At 39.4% G+C, this 20,788-nt stretch overlaps 1 protein-coding gene across 7 annotated transcripts in view; it reads left to right on the top strand.

Moving 5' to 3' along the window:
- The window catches only part of LOC129725075 (tyrosine-protein kinase Drl), a 516,531-nt gene extending 496,786 nt beyond the window's left edge, over nucleotides 1-19,745 (top strand). For all 7 annotated transcript variants that reach the window (XM_055680488.1, XM_055680486.1, XM_055680485.1 and 4 more), the window contains exon 13: nucleotides 17,446-19,745. In XM_055680488.1, the coding sequence (XP_055536463.1) occupies nucleotides 17,446-17,557 (112 nt within the window). In that variant the 3' untranslated portion in view covers nucleotides 17,558-19,745. The remainder of the gene's footprint in view (nucleotides 1-17,445) is intronic.
- The last annotated feature ends 1,043 nt before the right edge of the window (nucleotides 19,746-20,788 follow it).

Raw genomic sequence — 20,788 nt, 5'->3', positions numbered from 1 at the left:
TGTGCGTTTAATCACCTCTAAATCTCGCGTTGCTCCTTTGGAAGACCTCTCTCGCAAAAAGAAAAAACTCTCCATTCCTCGCTTAGAACTCTCTTCAGCCTTACTTCTTAGTCATCTATATGAAAAATTGCGAAGCAGCATAGAATTACCCGCTAACGCCTACTTCTGGACAGACTCGATGATTGTGAAGTGTTGGTTATCTTCACTGCCGTCCCGGTGGCAGATATTTATAGCGAATCGTGTATCAGAAATACAGCATCTCACCAAAAATGGAGTATGGAGTCACGTTGCTGGTGTTGAGAATCCAGCGGACATCAATTCACGAGGAATGACACCGGTACAGCTTCAATATCAATCTTTGTGGTTCAATGGTCCGTTGTGGTTGCGTCAAAATCATGCTACTTGGCCGAATTCATCAGAAACACAACTTGATCTAGATAAATCACTGTTGGAGGAGAGAACATCAGCCCTTCCCATTCGAGTAATGACCGCTTGTGAAATTTTCACGTTACGTTCGTCGCTGCCAGAACTCATCAGATTGGTTGGCTGGTTACGTCGCTTCATGTACAACTCGGCAAAAAGAAATCGCGAGAACCTACGCACAGGTGACTTGTCCTCGATTGAATACAATGAAGCAGAAAATGCGCTCGTACGTGTATCTCAGCATGAGAGTTTTCCAGAAGAAATTTCGGCCCTTTCCAAGGGAAAACCACTAAAATCGTCTTCAATAATATTGTCGACAAACCCCCGCCTGACGGATGGTATACTTCGTGTTGGCGGCCGGTTAAGTCACGCACCCGTGTCAGAGACCCATAGGCATCCCATAATTTTTCATCATCAACATCCGCTAACGAAGCTAGTACTTGAGCACTATCACTGTAAACATTTTCACGCTGGGCAGCAGTTGTTGATAGCTACAGTACGCGAGAAATTTTGGCCCCTTCGTATTCGCAGTCTCGCTCGCCAGGTAATTCATCGCTGTATCTCCTGTTACCGAAGCAAACCAACGAATCACGAACAGTTAATGGCCGATTTACCATCGGTACGTGTAACACCTGGAGCAGTCTTTTCGTCGATTGGACTCGACTTCTGCGGTCCATTTCAAATTAAATACCCAGGTCGTAAAGGAATTCCAATCAAAACCTTCGTATGCATTTTTGTCTGTCTAGTGACCAAGGCAGTGCACATGGAAGTTGTGGCAGATTTATCTACACAAGCATTTATAGCTGCTTTGAAACGATTCGTTGCGATTCGTGGGAAGCCCCATATCATTATGTGCGATAATGCTACCAATTTCATTGGAGCGAACAGAGAACTCGAAAAATTACGGTCACAGCTTAGCGAACAGTAGTTCCAGTACACCACTAGCAAGTTTGCTGAAGAGGAAGGAATTAATTTCAAGTTCATCCCGCCTCGCTCCCCCAATTTTGGAGGACTATGGGAGGCGGTCGTATGGTCCTTCAAGGCCCATTTTCGTAAAACCATCGGAATCCAAACACGAACATACGATGAGCTACACATCGTTGTTCAGCAAATTTCAGCCATCCTCAATTCTAGACCGTTGACACCACTGAGCAATGATCCGAACGATTTTTCGGTGCTAACCCCAGGTCATTTCCTGATAGGCAGACCACTCACGGCAATTCCGGAGCCAGATTTGCAAGAAATACCAGAAAATCGTTTATCGCACTGGCAACGAACGCAAGCCTTCGTACAGCAACTGTGGCGAAAATGGAAATCACAATACCTCTCCGATCTGCACAACAGAACTAAATGGACTCAAAGACGTGACAACATTAAGGTTGGAACCATGGTCCTGGTTAAAGAGGACAATTTACCTCCTCAGCAGTGGCGGTTGGGAAGGATAGTCAACATATTCACGGGCCAAGATGGAAACATCCGGGTGGTAGCCGTCCGGACTAAAGATGGTGTCTTCACAAGAGGCATCTCGAAGATTTGCATCCTCCCTATTCGGGATAACGATATGTCCCACACAGAAGAGAGTTAGTCTTCGGGGCATTGGTGCTGCGGCACCGCGGAGGTCTCCAAGTGGAGGTCCTCCGCATTCCAGTTAAGTAGTTGTTTAATATTAATTTGCAAAAAACTCAAGAAATGTTCATCTCCCGTAGCCACCTTGTCCCGGGTTCCGGGGCAATCGTCGTCAAGAAGTCACCATTAGTTCATCATAAAAGCCAGTCCGTTTCGTCAATCATCTCGTACTCAATCTGCCCTGTGACGTCCAGCATGTTTTTGGGTCTCGGTTGGTTTTGGTATCGCACACAATTTATTCTTTAGTTTCACATGATGTCAGCGCTGCAGCAAACGTAGGACTCTTCTGAGCACTGTGCGCACAGCTCAGGTAAAGGTATCCGCAAGACAGGTCATCAATTGGATTGATCACCCATACCGGTGGCCCCAGTCGTAGCAGACGCAAAGGAGTTCGAATGCAGCTATAATCTACAACGCGACGCGCAAGTCGCCCTCATCGGTGCGTGGGCACCCGCGGAGACCAGGAGGCCTCCGCTCCAGGCAAGTCATGTTAAAGTGCTCATTTTCGGTTTATAAAGCACCCTCTCATTTGTAGCAACGTGTGATGCCATCATCCCCCAACCGAGAAGGACGTTAGTAGGAGTAAAAACACCCTCGAGCAGTTATGCACACTCATCAGTGTATCCAGCAAACAGTTGCAGCCTCCAGCATGCAATACACCTAGCAACAGATAGTCTTCAGTCAACTAGTAGATCACCCAGGCGTCGATCCGAAAGTAGCAGATAGCAAGACGTCAATCCGAAAAGGTAGCAGTTACCTCGTCGTGAAGCAGACGCGATCCTGTCATCAAGTAGAAAGCAACCAGTTCCTCATTGGTCATCGGCGATGTGCATTTCCGCACGGAAGCAGCACAACAAGTATACAGTCCACCCAAGATATTTTCGAGCACTATGTCCAACAGAAAAAGGGACATTTATTAGCCATAAGCGAATCAGATATCGAATTGCAACAGAGAAATAACAATTAGTTAGTTAAAGTTTTTGCTGAATAAGATACACAGTACCAAAAAATGAAATTTACAACTAATACAAATGAAAGCACATAACGATTTCTAGCACATAAAGTGAAAAACATATACAATTCCACACCGTAAATAATGTACATTACAGAATCGTTTTAAGACATGTAAATTTGTACGTTAATTGATATAAACTTAAAGCTTCGAATATAAATATGCATGCAAATTCACAATATATTCATTTACTTTGCATGTGAATATAATGCCACACGGAATATTACGTGGTTTCCAATGCTCCATTTATGTGCATTTAAAGTAATGTAAATTTTTTTTACTGTGTAGTTAAATATTTGAAATTTAATAATTTCAAGGCGGCCGGTATGTTCACAATTAAAAAAAAAAGCCGATTATTTGATCATCCCTAAGATGTGATCCACAGTAGCGATCATTTCCCCTTATCATTCAATACGAGATCGGTAATCAAAATTTGTATTTGTGTAGGCATGACACGATCACACGACGATCATGATCCCAATTATATTCACCACTGACCCATCATATCGCGTTCAATTCGAGGGCAGTGGCAGTTCGGTTTTGTTAGCGAGAGATAACGCATGTCGTTTGAACACACTGGCAATAAAGTGATAGAAATTGGCTGAACCTAATCGCTAAAATACAATTTATTTTTCGGAACTAGTTGCGTATTATTTTGAAGTCACCCGCGGTCCTAGTCACATTCAGAAACACCATTAAGAACCAGTTAGACGATAGGACTCTATCTGCACAGGTTCGGACACGCGGTGTCCCCCATGTGTCCCGAGTGCGTGGAGGAGGAGGAGACTGCTGAGCATGTCTTCTTCGTATGCCCCCGTTTCGCAAGAGCGAGGAGCAACATGATGGCTGTGAGCGGGCCTGGCACTACTCCGGACAATCTAGTCCGGAGGATGTGCGACGACCCGGACATCTGGAACGCGGTCTGTGCGGCCGCCTCTCAGATTGTTCTGGAGCTGCAACGTGTGTGGCGGGTCAACCACTAACACGCCAGTGGTAGCTAATTACCAGTCTCCAGGTAGTTAGCTAGGAGGTTATAAGAGTAAAGAGGGTGCATCACGCACAAAAGCCACTCCCCGACGTAATACTTAACCGTCGTTCCGGGAAGACCAGGGCTGGAGACTGGAGGGGTTTTAGTGGGTCGGGACAGGGATCAGTAGGTGTCTGGGCGAGTGTAACTACCCCAGCATCTCTCCCCTAGTCTCATCCCCACACCCTGAGTTCTCTTCTCAGGTGTCTGTTTGCAGATTTCCCCGCCACCTTTAAAAAAAAAAAAAAAAAAAAAAGACGATAGGACTCATTTGCTAGTCTTAGGAGACATGAATGCTCCACATATTCAATGGTCACTCGAGAACAATTGCTATGTGGGTCAGAATTCGTGAAACGGATCACTAAAAATCTCGATGTCTAATGTTTTCCAATAAGTATTAAAAACTTCAAGAGTTTCACTCGGGAAGTTGATTTTCCAATTTTTATTGAATTTGAGTAAATTTACAAGTTGTTATTGTCATTTGAAATTTAGGTCAAAATTGTTTTTAAATAAACATAGCTTCAAAAATATTGCATCGAATTTGATGAAATTTTCACAGCAGATGCATCCTAAGTTGTAATTTACGAAAATATTTTTTTTGAAGAAAAAAATATTTTCTCAATAGTAACTATTTAAAACAATATGTTGAAAATCTATGTTCTGGGGCACTGAAAAATCTGAAAAAAATCAAAAGTATTTTTGACGAAATTTCGAAACTGCCCTGAAAATTTCGCGGTGGTGATAGTTTTTGATCAAAAGATATGGGCTTTCAAAGTTGGTGCCAAGCGCATTTTCAAGCGAGAAATGCTCCTAAACCAAGTTTTCTTCAGTTCTCATACCAAAAAGTGCACCATAATGGCTAAAAGTAATAGCACGGGCGATCTTAACCCGCTGATGCGTTCTGTACCACCTCGTCATCCAAAAAATCCGATTTGGTTCACCCATGAACTCACGAGGCTACTACGCCGGAAAGACAAGGCGCATAAGAAATTCAAACGTGCGAAGCACCCATTGGATTATGTGACTTTAAGCGATCTTCGTAGGCAAGCGAAACAGTTACTGCGTACCTACATGTGAATATTCATATCTGCAGCGTAAATGTAGAAGTGAAAATAAACCATTTTGGGCGTACGCCAGGTCTATGAGAAAATCAAACTCGATGCCCAACGAGATGTTACATGGTAGCAAAAACTACACTGGCACGGACGAGATTGTCGAAGGCTTTGCTGATTTCTTTACCACGTTCGCGGCGCCCGGTCAACAGTTGCCATCTTTTCAGCATAACTTTTCTATTTCGGACACATTCTCTTTTGGAACTGTATCCTGTGAAAACGTGTTTTGTGTATTAAGATCTCTTAAAGAGGACAAAGGGATGGGACCTGATGGGATCTCTAATGTTTTTTGAAACAATCTGCTCGCTCACTCTCGACACCACTTGCACTTATATTCAACTGAATAATATCATCAGAGCTCTATCCAGAGCGATGGAAACTGGAGAATATGACACCGATTCAAAAGGACGGAGATACTATGAACCTGGAGAACTATCGTGGTGTAGTGGTGCAGAACGGATTTGGCCAAGTCAGGGAAAAGATTTTTAAGGACCAACTACAGAGCCACATGTTAAAGTTCATGTACCCCAGTCAGCACGGGTTTCTCAAAAATCGATCAACTCTAACGAATCTGATGGAACGGTACAAAAGTTCAACGATGTGCTTGATGATGGCGGCCAGGTGGACGCAGTTTACTTCGATGTGTCCAAAGCATTTGACAAAGTTCCACACTCTCTCTTACTTGAGAAATGCAAAGCCTACGGACTTTCTGATGCTACTATTAACGTACTGCGTACGTTCCTCCTCAATCGAGCTTACCAGGTTAGACTCAACGGTGTGTCATCTCGACTCATCTACGCAACTTCAGGAGTCGGCCAAGGATCTGTACTTGGTCCCTTACTCTATCTACTATTTTTCAATGACTTACTATTCAGGATAGCAGACTGGTGTTGGGCGTTTGCTGATGATGTGAAAATTGCTAAGCGCATCGCGACTGTCCACGACACCTTGGGACTGCAGCAGACGATCGACGTTATTACACAGTGGTGTAAAGCTAATGGTCTTACTCTTAATGTGAGGAAGAGCAAGCAAATTTCCTTCTTCCGCCAGAGACGTCCTGTCGAATTAACGTATTCTGTGGACGGAGTATCGCTTGACAAGGTATCTGAGATACGCGATCTGATTATAATAGTTGACACTCGTTTGAGCTTTAATTCATATGTTGACATGATCGTACGGAAGGCGACGAGACTATCCGGTTTCGTGATGAGGATTTGTAGAAACTTCAACCAACTTGAACCGCTTTTCAATCGCATCGTACGCCCTATACTAGAATTCTGCTCACCGTCATGGAATTCTTATTATGCGCAGTATGTGAGAATCGAAACTGTACAGCATACGTTCACACGCTTTTTTTTATTTTCGCTTGTTTTTCCGTCGGTCTAGTTCCGCCACTGTTGTTATGCCAATCACCGACGCCCAGGAGGCGACTCAACCAGGACCCTAACTCACGACCCGTTGATTAACGGACCGGCGCCAACGGCTTTACTTCTTCATGCGATGGAAGGCGTGATCCCGGAGATTTTTCGCCTCAGAAAATCTCCCGGTATCGGCTAGGATTGAATCTAGACCAGTTTGGTTGGTTGTGAGTGGATCACGCCACCTCACAACCATCGATACCTATGTCGGCGGTGGGATTCGAACCCAGGCGTTGAGCGTGGTTGGCGGAGATGTTACCACCAACCACTCTAGGCCCCCGCCTCAAACATACGCTTTTTGTACAGGAAATTTTATTAAGGGGCCACGGTCCTTACAAAAAAAAAAAAAAGAATTTATATGGGCATTTCTCCACTTGGTTAATAAACGTTAAAAATCTGTCCACGTGGTATGTGGATGGCCCCTTACCCTTATGAGCCGTACCAAACAAGGATAGGCCGCCTGCAACTGACATCATTAAGTGATCGTCGGCGCATCCTCGACGTGTCGACGCTTCATCGACTGGTCCATGGCACTATTCACTGTAAACTTACCAACGATCTCAACTACCGATTTCCCACGCATGGTCTGCGCGCGGTGAATTTATTCAGCGTTTATCTCGTTTATGCCAGACCTACTAAACGAGAGCTATAACGACGTGGACATCTTTATGAACTTTAATCAATTTAAAAGGATGATCCGAGTATAACGGTTTGTTAATGTAAAAAGCGTATGATGTTTATAGTTTGACATTCTTGTATTGTCGTTCGTTTATTGGGTAACCCCTGTAGGACTAAATACAAGAAAACAAGAGGAATGTGAAATAAGTAAATAAATTGTTATAAACGTCTTTCGTAGCAATTTTGTGTTATTATTGTATGACACTTCTTTCAATTATACTTCAACCTAATTCAGTATAATGATATTGACATATTACGAAAAGATATTGAGAGAAAGGGAAAAAGTATCCATTCCCAGACGGATATGCAAATGTTTCAACCGTAATCAGCCGCGTTTCCCTCAACTTTGCTCACCATTCGTGCCAAAAACTGTAAAAACTTTAATCAAAGCAAATGGAATCATAACTTTATTTCCCATCGTAAAACGCTTTCAAGTCAGCACAACAAGCGACAATATAAAAGCCTCTAGTTCTCAAACTTCAAAGCAATATAATGTCAAAACCGGAAGAGTACTCGGCACAGCACATGACATCGCCGAAAGAGGGGTGCCTCGTAGCAAGGTAGCGAGGCAAAAAGTAGCGACAACAATCATTGTTCTCTTTAGTGCCATAACTTTATCGGTAGTAATTTGTTGCATTGCTTTTGCTGTGCACACTTGTACACCCTCGTGAAAGGCGCACTGCCGCAATCCTCCGGTGTTCCATCTGGTTCCGGAATTGCCCCCTCCGGTGTAACTTTGCTGTGGTAGCTACTGATTACAATGTGAAATGTATATAAAAAGAAACAAAAAAACAGCAAAATATTTACTTGAAATAAAAAAAACTTCCCTTTCCCAATCGGCTTTACTGGTTAACCCCTATCAGCTCGGAAAAAAACTGAGAATTGAGTTAGAGTTCAAAATTTCGTTTTATACTCAGATAAATGGTAAATTGAGTTTTTCCAACAATTCTACCATCGTTCACCTCTTTCTCGACCTTCTTCACTGAAGGTATGCCTTTATTGCACACATTAACATATTGTCGCGAGTACCCTTCTGCTCGTTGCGTGACCCGTTTTACCATCCGAGCAAGTATGCATTTACCCGGAAAAGTAACCGAGGGGGGAAGCACTCTAGGAATCGCTGAAATGCGTTGCATAACTTTCTTCTTCGTTACTTCCACCATTGTAAGAACCGGCAATTGGTCCCGCAGGCATGCATCAGGATAATGGCGATGAATAATTAATAATGAAGTGGGTTGGGACACTGTGGCAACGCGAACTGCATTGTTTGTCTAGAGAGGTGAACCAGCCGATGCTGGCTGAAAAAAAAAAGAGTTTTTTCTGTGTCCATTTTGGAATGAGGTATTTGGTATTCACTCTTTTGAAGTAGAATACTTCTCTCAGGAAGTTCGGCTACATAGGGATGTGAAATGAAAATCTAGAACCGAAAAAAGTGAAAAATATGTCCAATTTCAAATGCTAATAAATCGGTTAGTTTTCGATGGATTTCCTTCGTTTTTGCAGCAATAGATTGGAAAGTCTTTTAAGATTCTTCCCAAAAGAAGATAATTGTAATTTTATTATTCACACTATTGTACTATTGAAAATAGTCAAGCCTTGTCAAAACGAAAAATTAGACCTCTGATTGGTCGTTATATGATTGCTTTCCCAAGCACGGTCGACAGAGTTATGGACCTAGTAAATTGGGAATGCATTATTTGGCCTATATAAGAGCCTTCATCAGATATTAAACAGACATCAGATATCAGAGATCAACTGAAATTTGAAGAACACAAATGAATATTTGAAGAGTTAATATTTTCTCGTTTTGCGCTATAATCCAAAGTTGATTATCGTCATCTACATGCATGCTCTGGCTATTATTACGTGTTTGCGTCGCTAAGTGTTTGGCTATGGTTATGCAGAACGCAAATGACGGCGCGATGCGATTCGGCAAGACGAAATGTGTTGAAATATATAACTCTACTTCGCCTTAAGACGAGCTGTACATTTCACCACGGTAAGGCGAATCGCATCGCATGTGCATATTACAATTCGGCAGCACTTCAACTTCTCATTTGCGCAAAATTTTAAAAATATTCAATAAAATTGATTCAAAATATCAAACAAAGTGAAATTACAATACTGCCAATGAACGGTCAACGTTTATTTACTAGAAAAAATGACTGACACGCAAGCAACCGGGTTATCTTTCTTGTAAAAGTATTCTACTTCAACCTTGCGGTCGTGGCTTTGCATACAACCTTCCTGTGATTTTTTGTAGAAAAGTAGCTTAAAAGTTTAGTTGCCGCAGTTTGCCGCGGTTGTGACTACATTCAAAATTTAGGTAAAAACGTAAGCTTTCAAATGCATACTGTCCGCTGTAGCGCAAAGCTGCGCAAGTTGTCACTATAGAGAAAAAAGCGGTAGTAGTTTTTTTTTTAGTTTTTATTTTTGAAGGTGAAATTTCATCCAGGATTAATTTTAATCATAACCATGATACCCCGGTAATGAAAATTTATGATATCGTACTCAATACGTAAGGATAAAATATGAATTTGGGCAAAAATCACAAAATTTATTAATGAAAAGTATAAAATAAGTGTTAAACAAGAATTAATCATTACACACTTTATCACTTTCTGAAAATTCAAAACAATATTGAAAACATTCAGCCCTTTTCAATTTATGATCATGAAATCCGCTAAACTGATTGAAGTGTCAAATACTAGCAGCATACAACAGTAAAGCACACACTTTGCTTTATGAGAAAAAAAAAACAAAGAACAGTTGCCGCCCTCCGCATTTTTTCGTATTCATTTAGAACGTTGTGTCATTCCAGTGTCTTGGTTTTCAAATTCATAAATTCGTTGAATTTTATTATGGAGCCGTCAACTTCAGCGGCCCCACCTGTCAAGTAAGTTGTCAATTCATGGTGTTATACATGTATTTGAATGTCCTCTTTCAACTATAGAAACCGGATTAAGAAGATAACATATATATGAAACAATGAAACATCGAAAATCACTAGAAGAAATGAAAATTGCAGCGAAAGACATTTTTCCTACTGATGAGTATGATGAACTTCAAATTATCTGGAAACAATTCAACACAAGATTTAAGCGATCACAGCGGAAGATGACGATGATGATGATGATGACTTTTTCAATTTGTAATTAGTTTGTATTACTAACGTTGTTTTAGTTTATTCAAATCTAGGAGAAAGACAAAAAAAAACATATATATTTAGGCAAAATTTGTTTTGTTCGAGGGGTCGTCCATAAATTACGTATTTTTTTTCAATGGAGAGGACGCACTGGAGGTGGCACTACTGGTGGTCAAAGATCATATAACTCTATAAAAAAGGAAAAAAGTGCCAAAAAATATGAAAAAATTGGGTATCGTGCTGTATGGACGGCCCCAAACAAAAAATGGATGTCAAATTTGTATTCAGCGCCCCAAAATTATGTAAATACCAAGTTTTTGTCGCATTCATCAACACTTTTTTCGCTTGGCCAGCCTTTGTATGGAGTCGCTGTTTCCACTGATTTGAGTTGCTACTTAGATCCTACTGCTGTCTGTGACACGCTTGAACAGATATGGGTTAGGCTCAAAACTTCAACTGGGACCATGAGTATCGGAGTGATTTATTTACCACCTGATCGGAGAACAAATGTTGCGGACATTAACAACCACATTGACTCAATAGGAGCGATAATATCGAACTTGGATATCTCCGATAACGTGATTCTTTTTGGAGACTACAACCAGTCTAATCTAGTCTGGTCTGCTTCCAGATGGACCAGATGGAATTTCTGCCTGTGTACTTAAAAAATGTAGTGATGCTCTAATCCATCCATTGACAGTTTTGTTCAATGCATCTTTAGCGCAGCGTAAATTTCCTTCTCGTTGGAAATTTTCTGTCATGTTCCCTGTTCATAAGAAAGGAGACAAGTCTGACATCGGCAACTATCGTGGCTTGCTTAAAGTTAGCATAAATGATGCTCTTTTTGCCAGCAGCCAGCACTATATTTCTACTGATCAACATGAATCCTTCCCAAGGCGGTCTGTCTCTGCCAACCTTGTCTAATTCTCGTCCACGTGGTTCAAAACCATGGATTGACGCCCAAGTTGACGCTATTTAGACAGATCTCAAAGCTGCATTTGATCGAGTGGATCATGGCATTCCCTTAGCCAGACTGGAGAAAATCGGCTTGTCTCTCTCTTTCGTCATCTGGTTTAGATCCTATTTATCTGATAGAGAGCTATGCGTGGAAATCGGTTCAGCCAAATTTCAAACATTTTCCAATCCTTCTGGAGTGCCCTAAGGAAGCAATCTTGGACCATTGCTGTTTTTACTGTTTATCAGCGAAATCGAAACAATGCTTCCATCTGGTTGCCGAATGTTCTACGCGGAAGATGTTAAAATTTATATGGATATGGTTTTCAAGAGCACTGCAGACTGAGTCGAAATTCAAAGGTTGGTGGACTGTTTTGTAGAGTGGTGCTCTCGTAACTACCTGACTGCAAGCATTTCCAAATGCTGCATTACATCCTACCAACGTAAAATGGGACCGATTGTGTTTGACTACACATTGGCAGGACAGCCTTTGCAGCGAGTAAATCAAGTACGAGATCTGGGTGTCATGCTAGATAGTGCTTTCACACTTCAAACACACTATAGTAAAGTAATCTCCAAAGCGAATAGACAGATAGAACTTATGAATATTGAGAATAGGTTATGTTTCCATTTAATTCTACTACAAAAAAGTAGTACTTTTATAGTAGAATTAAATGGAAACATAACCTATTCTCAATATTCAATTCCATTCTACTAAGACGCTCAAGAATAAATTTATTAAGCTTGGACTTATATTTAAAATCTCCTTTGAATTCAGGGATTCAATATGCCTTCGATCCCTCTTTGGTCCGATCCATCCTCGAGTCAAGTGTTGTTGCCTTGAGCCCATATCATGCCTACTGGATTGCCAGGTTCGAAGCAGTTCAAAAGAAATTTGTTCGCTACGCTCTTCGTGCCCTTCCATGGAATAACCCTTCTAATCTGCCACCTTATGAAGACCGCTGCCAGCTTCTCGGACTTGATACACTGGAACGACGACGCTCTATCACACAGGCAGTTTTTGTGGCTAATCTGCTAAAAAGCGAAATCGATGCCCCGAACATTCTTGCCGAAATACATCTATACGCTCTTGAAAGAAATATACGCCAACGGAATTTCCACTATCTGAGATCGCAGAGAACAGAATATGCGCAACATGAGCCGATTAGATTTATGTGTAGTACCTTCAATACTGTTTTTGAAATCTTCGACTTTAATATTACTACTAAGTGTTTCCAAAACCGACTCTCTTCAAGATGATAACTGAATCTTCATTGTTATTTTTTTAATTTTGTTGTTAGTATTGTTAAGTAAACTAGTTATTAAGGCTTTTTATCTTCATTAAGACAATCGATGTCAGATGAATAATATGAAATAATAATAATAATAACCAACCCTAAAAGTTAAAGTGATTTTTTTTTCTAAAACATAGCGATATGTTTTAACGACTATCTTCTTTAGGAACAACTATGTTAAAGTTTTGTTTTCAATTTGAAATTACACAATTGTTCCAACAATCATTACTATAAGATTGAACTGGAAATAATTAAGAAGGTAACTGAGCAATCTGATGGGCTTCTCTTCAGTTAGGAAAAATCCTGAGTAAATCCATCTACTTCTCACTATACAGTTTGATTGTATTGAATTTCGGGTTATTCGGAACATGTTGAGACACACTCTCAGTTGTGTGACGAATAATCGAGCGAGAGAACTGAAAAAAAGAGACTGCAAATAAAATGTGTTGGAACAAAGTTTGTGTCGAGAAGAACTTTAGCCTAAAAAATCACAGGAGGGTTGTGTGCAAAGCCACGACCGCAAGGATGAAGTAGAATACTTTTACAAGAAAACCCGGCTGCTTGCGTGTCAGTCATTTTTTAATTTGTTGTTCAATTCAATATCAGATAAGATATCGATCATAGTTTGGCGTTATCACTGACAGTGCGAATAAAGTATTCCTTGTGATAAAATAAACAGTGGAAAGCTGATTCAACACTCAAAACTAGACGGCTCATGTGTTTCCTAAATTTTTCCATATATTTTTTTTATTTTTGTGGGGTTGTTTTTGAAGATTTTGCATGGTTTGGTTCAGCATCGTATTCAATTATTTGACTCACAGAGCTCATTGAACATCACAAAAAAGTGAATTTTTCTCATAATTTTCAGATAAAACCCTTTAAAACACATTTAAAATTTTTTTTTGATCAGGAACAGAAATTTTTAAAAATGCATCTTTTAATGTAGAAAGGTGGGTGATCAATCCACCTATGAGTGAGATAAAAAATTTACTTTTTAATCAAAATAAGATAGACGCACGGTGTCTTCGACAAAGTTTTAGGTTATATTAAAACAAGAAACTTCACCGAAGACATCATGTTTCTATCTCTTATATATTACGAGCAACATTGAGTTTTCCAATAGAACGAACTAAAAATCACGATTTCCGTTCTAACTTTTTTCGCAAATTTTTCCGAATTTTTTTAAACCTTCTACTAAGTTATCAGCCATCTAAAAATGCATTTGTTTTCTGAACATTGTTATTTTTTATCTCCCAAAACAAAACAGTTATTCAACATATTTGTTAAAATTGATAGTTTTCCATCACATATAAGAATGCCAATATCTCAGCTCCCCGATAAGATATCGAGTATCTTTTTGCATGTAAAATTTCGTCGTAAATCCCTCTTTGCAATGAAAATTTCAGTTCTTGATCACAATTTTCTTTGATTTGTGTTTTGTAGAGATTTATCTAAAAATTATTTTTTTTTGTGATGTTTAATGGGCTCTGGGAGTCATAAAACTGAATGAAATGCTGAACCAAACCATGCAAAATATTCAAAAACAAACCCACAAAAATAAAAAAATATATGGAAAAATTTAGGAATCGAACAGAATTGAAAAAAGTGCAAAAGAGTGGGTTTGTAGCTGAAAAAAGTCATTTTTTCATAAAACACGTTTGGGCAACCAGAAAACAATTTTTTAGAAAGTCGAAATGTTCTACAAAAATGCTATAAATAACATTATCTTTCAATTTAGGGCCGAGCACCTTGACTTTTTCAACATCGATTTTTTTTGGGACACCCTACTGAACAGGCTCTTGTGGATGAAAAACTCTTATGGCTCTTATGGATGAAAAACCTATCGATATTAGTAGGAAATCATCGCTAACTATCGATAGCCATTTCAGTCGAAATTCCCATCCTTAGGCCTCTGTCATAGTGAACGCAAACGCGAGCGATGGGGCGAGAAACTTGTCGTAGGTAAATAAACAGCTCTCTTTACGGTTTTTCATTTACCTACGGCAAGTCTCTCGCTCCATCGCTCGCGTTGGCGGTCACTATAACAGATGCCTTACTCTTATACAGACAAATAGCAAATTCGAAATGGCAAGGTCTATGATTCTGTCGACCGTGCTTGGGAAGCAATCATATTAACGACTAATCAGATCAGTCAAATTTCGCGCTTCAACAAGAACTGACCAATCTTGATAATATAGTTGCTTGTCATGATTTAAACTTGATAATTTTTGAATTTTGATTATGCGAAAAATTAATTTTTATGCTGATAATGAAAACTTTTCGGATGTTGTGCTCATGACTGAAGGAAAAGATGATTCAGTACGTTCTGAGACACGGAGATGAAGCCAAATACATATATATCTGTTCCAAATTTCTTGAAAGTGTAAATTGATTCAAGAAAAAATATTAACTCTTCAATTAGGTTTTTACTTCATCCTGAAAAGGACAATTTGTTGTTTAATTCAATGTTTGATAAGATGCCGATCACATCTTTGCGTTATCACTGGCAGTGGAATAAAGTATTCCTTGGGGGAAAATGAATACTGAAAAGCTTTCCAGAACGTTCTTTTCATTGGATACATTTGCTAGTGTGCCTGCTATCGCTCAGAGACAGCATTTCACTAAAATGCCACACTGCATCAGCTGGCCCTGCTTATATTGATGCTGAGACCAACGTCAACCACTACGCTATCCCCGTTGCCACAGTAGTGGACGCTTCCGTTGCCATTGCTATCCGCTGCCCTGCATCACCTGGTCCTGCTATCGATGCTGAGACGCGCTCCGCTATCCGTTGCCATACCACAGCTGTGGCCGTTGTCCGCTGCACTGCTACTGCTGCTGTATCCACTGTTGCTGCTAAGGGAGGACTGCTGTTGTTGCAGTCTAGAATTACAATGAGCAGCTTCGAGTGAAACAGGCTCTTATATAGGCCAAATAGCACATTTCAAATGGCAAGGTCTATGATTCTGTCGACCGTGCTTGGGAAGCAATCATATAACAACCAATCAGAGGCCAAAGTTTTCGTTTTGACAAGGGTTGACTATTTTCAATAGTACAATAGTTTGAAAAATAAAATTACGATTATCTGCATTTGGGAAGAATCTTAGAAGATTTTCCAAGTCATTGCTGCAAGAACGAAGGAACTCCATCGAATACTAACCGATTTATCAGCATTTGAAATCGGACATATTTTTCATTTTTTCCGGTTTTAGATTTTCATTTCACATCCCTATGTATCCGAACTTCCTGAGAGAAGTATTCTACTTCAAAAGTTAAAGGGGCTGTGTATGAGACATGACCGCAAGTTTAACGTTCAGTTATAGGTTGTCGTATATCAATGTATTTCTTGCAATTGTAATTAATAAGCTTGAGGGTCTGAAGCGGTATATTTCAGTAATCATTCTCCACCAACTCTCTCTAACACTGAGATTACGATACACTGTTTACTGTGGCGACCCTAAGGAGATTGAAAATGGAAACTGGGTTCGATTTGAGGTCTCTGAATATCGTCCGTATTTATATTTGGTAGTGTTTGGATATTTTTCAGAAATTGGAAATCACCATTTTCGCAGTGGCATCTGGGGTCAATTTCTAGCTTGCCATGGCTTTTAAAATTGCATCTGGGATCGATCGCCGGCCTCTGAATATTATCCCGGTTCCGAAAATACTCATACTGCATGATATTTGTCTTTGTTTTCAGCTCTGATTCGTTGAAATCAGTGTTCGAAACAAGGCTCTACATTTTAAACAGTACAGTACAGTATAGTATCATAAAATCGCAATTTTTCACATTCTGGCCTGACTGAGATATTTTAGTTTGCTTTCCTATCCGACAATGTTGCCGTTAGACGTAATTGTACGTCAAAAAATTTACTTTAATTGCTTTGGCTTTTTATGTGAACATTTAAGTTTATTCAATAATCATGTAGAACACGTAACAAGACGAGATAAGTAGTGTAAAGAAAGGTTTGTTATCAAATAAAGCCTTCTCTTGGTTGCCTGTCACTATTGTCGCACAGGAATGTCAGCATTTGCTTTGTTGATGTTGCCGAAGAATGTTGTGCTGCAAATGAGCCACTTTTCTCGTTAACAAGCCTAAAACTTTTCACTTCGGGCTCGTTTTTTTTTTTCATAATAGAACGCGTGTCTTTGCCGGCTCGGAAGTTGGCGCAATGTTGTGAGGATGATAGCTGTTGTAATGAATGAATAAATAGCAACATATTTTCATTCTACTTTATCTTTACTCGCCTTATGCTCTGTGGAGATGCAGACGCCGTTGTCATGGGTAATTGCTGGAAAGTCAGATAACAAAAAATAAATTCGAAGACGAATGAGTTGTACGCCGAAGAAGTTGCAATTGTAATTTCACTCCATTAGCATTTAAGCTGAAACTTTGAAACAAACTGGTTGATAGAGGCTGACGTTACCGACATTCCAGTGGGTGCTCTCTCTGTCTTGATATTATCATTAAATAATTTTGTTTCACGCTTTATTTCAATCCTAATACTCAGAGTAAGTCCAATAAAAGCATACCATAGAAATATAATGCTGTTCTGAAACGCAATTAATTAATTTCGCAGTAAATTCTTTCTACGGTCAAACAATGACTTCTGGTCAACTTTATCTAGTCGATTGCGTTAACCCTGGAGAAAAGTTTCGATCACACTAATTCTGAATTTATCAACATTACACTAACCGCTGGTATCTCTAGTACATTAACTCTCCGTCTTTCTTTTACTCTTCTTTTCAACTTAGCTACACGGTGATGTCCTGCTGTTGGCTCGTAGATTATAAGCAGCGTCCGTCGTTTCCGCAGCTAATAGCCTATCTGCACGATTTTCACGAGGATTTGGGCAAGTACGTCTAGCGTGACAAGCGATGATTTCAGTGGCCATACACACGGAATTAAAGGTTACCGTTTTTCGTCATGAAGAAGGTGCTTGCAATTATTCACAAGCGCGACAACCTCGGTTCCAGAGAAGTTGTTCAACGATCCACGCCGGGTTGCATTTGGATGTTTACCTCCAGGACAAGTAGCAACCGACAAATTAGTTAGGAAACGAATGAAAGCGTGTTACACGGAAAAGAGGCTTGCGTTGCAAATAAAGAAACCAGTGCTGAGAAGATTTGAGTTTTCAAATGTAATCGTATATGCAAGGTGCAATTTATTACGAATTGTGGGACACAGATTGAATGTATATTTTTTCTGGTGATGAATTGAAGGCTTTATTGCCACTACAAAGTGTTTTTGAAATCAGTTAAAGCTGGCCCGTAAATTGCTTTATTAATGCAATTGGAGTAAACGAAGAAAATTACTGTCAGATCAGTGTAATAACAATAAAATCGTGATTACTTTTAATGTTGGTGTTAATGCTCCTTCGACACAAATATAGTTTTATGAAAATGTTCGTTTCGCTAGCATTATAATGGAAGTTATATACTCCATTGAATTTAATGGCGCACAAATGGGTTACAAAACTGGAACCGCAACACATCACTTCAATTGGATTATCCAGGTTCATTATCTACTTTGTTTTGATAGTTTTATTTATTATTGTACTTCGATCTGTCTGGGCTCTCACAGTAATTCAAGCAAATAAACAAATATTGAAAAAAGAAATCGATTAAATTTAGCCAAATGATATCAAATGACTGTGTTTTGATCATTGTCAAGTCAATAAATACACAACTATTAGCGAACGCAGTAACTGTTATTGAAATTAAACAAACAATTGTCAACCGTGAATCTGTGAGTTTGACATTGACAGCAAAGCGGTAGTAAGAGGAGACGACAGCGAAAATAACTAAGAATAAAACACAAACAACAATTAGAGCGAACTAATTTTAGGGCAGCGAAGTGAATGCGAGAACAAAAGATAACATAGATTTATATATATATTTTTGTTACGAGTAAAATGTTTATACGACGAAAAACAAACAGACCTGGCGAATCAAAATCGGGGGTAGAAAAGTTGTTAGAGAGAATTATTTAACGAAAAGTTGGCTTTTTCCTAGCGCAAACTCTAGAGTTCAGGAAAAGCTTACCGCACGAAATCAACGCTACTTACGCGCGGCCAGCGCCGAGGGAAATGGTTTCACTCCACGCTTAGAGCAAAAGTTTTACACCACAAATTAAAATCATCCATGTGAACCTCATTCTCGCGGCTAGTTTGATGATAGTGGGTGGAGGTCCCTCACGCGGTAAAGCAGCTTCCTTTTTGCTTTTTTTCCTGCTGCTTCACTTCGAATACATTGTTGCTCCTAGCGGAGTATATCCTATCTACAACTTGCTGCGTCTCTCTCACTCTGTGGTAGCAAACCGCGTCGCTTCTATCTTTTAAACTCTGTAAATACGCGGCCAACAATGGCAACTAGAAGTAACCGAAAAGTTAAACTTTGGTCGAAAAAGTTCTCTCGCATAAAGCATAATGAGAAGAAAACTTTTAAGGAAAGTACAGGGTTAAAAATTTAGTTTTACTTATCTACGCTTTCTCCTCTCAAGCGAAAGGAAGTAACAGATTTATTTTTATACACATAACTAAAAAACCGAATTTATGTTTGAATCATCTGTAAATGTAAGTCGTCAGTCTTTTTCATTAATGTGGTGTTTCTGTTATCAAGTTTCGGATGCCTACTCGAGCTAGTATTTCTGCAACGCGTGCAACCAAGACATAGACTCAATGCCACTAACTAAATGCAAATTGAGAAACAAAAACTACTGAAAAAATGCTACTACTAGGAATATTTATCGTAAACTTCAGCCAATTTTGAGAACAACACAACAAAACTCACTTTTAATCGTCAAAGCTATTTAATATCAATGTTATATCTGTCATTTTTCGATTTAATCTCTTACTCTTTAACTGTCAAATAATTGCAACCGTCTCTCTAATAGTAAGAAAATCTAACCAAAAATTCTCAACAGAAAAAAAAAGAAACTGTGCCACCTCAAGAGCCAAAAAGTGCACACGAGTAAGCAAGAAAAAGAGAGATCCGAAAGAACACAGTGTATTGTTAAAATACGAAAGATGAAATAAAGCGAAAATCAAAACTAAACAAAATCTTTGACAAAAATCTCCTCTTTAATTTGAATTCGCCACACCTTCTCGCGGCAGACACGCTTGGGTAAGGGGCGGTTTCAAATTTGTTCTTTCTTCAGGACGTTCGCCTTTCGTTTTGTCGCCTCCGACCGGCGGGAAAATGGGAACGAGAAAGAAATAAAAATTTTACCAAAGTATCTACCGTCGCTGAGCAGCTTTGATGACTAATGAATAAGGTAAGCGCTTAATGCTTGAGTGCAGCTGATTTTGTTCAGATCAAATCTTTTTAATGTTTGTTCTCGTGTTAAAAGAATCCCGTTCGTGTAGCGTGTAACGGTTCTAGGTGATAACGAATGATATAATTGATTTGTGCAATGCAGTAAAACGCAGTACAAGAGCATCTTGACATTTTCCACATGGAAATTATTATTTAATATATTATAAAATTGTAATTGTGATGCTTTACGGTTGTGGATACAATCCTGTATGGCAACTGTTGCAATGGGGGAGGAGTTTCGAAAAGGGAAAAAGGGGAAGGTGCTTTTTAGAGTTGTTTTGTTTAATTCTATAAATATTCCATTCTGGGTTATTCACAAAGTACAAGTAAGTCCGTAAGTGGCGTTAGCTGATTTTGTGTGAGGTGCTTATTGCTTATTGCTTCGACTACTGGATTTTCAGCTCACTTCTTCAAGCACAGTTTGAATCTGTGCATTTTAGTTGCCAAAAAGGATTGAGTAACACTAATATACTTCCTACGGAATCTGATTGATTCAAACTCTAACTAGTTTTTTTTTTAAATGTTCAATCAAGGGTGGAATTTGCGTAATACTTATTAGATATCCGTACATGAATAAATTATAACAACCACAAACAAGATTTTCTCAAATTTCCAATATTTTTTTTTCTAATAATGTATTTTAGCAGCACTGCCCCATACACTTTCATTCAAGCTGTCAAAAAGTATGTTTGATGATGGCAAATTTGTTTTTGCGGTGCATCTACTCTCGTGTTCCACTTTTTACCTTGTAACTCCGGAAACGGTATAGTACCGTCGCGAA

The sequence above is a fragment of the Wyeomyia smithii genome, chromosome 2 (assembly GCF_029784165.1).
Source record: "Wyeomyia smithii strain HCP4-BCI-WySm-NY-G18 chromosome 2, ASM2978416v1, whole genome shotgun sequence".
Lineage (NCBI taxonomy): Eukaryota > Metazoa > Arthropoda > Insecta > Diptera > Culicidae > Wyeomyia > Wyeomyia smithii.
Note: the sequence above shows the minus strand (reverse complement) of the source record. Positions and strands in the feature narration are given on the sequence as shown.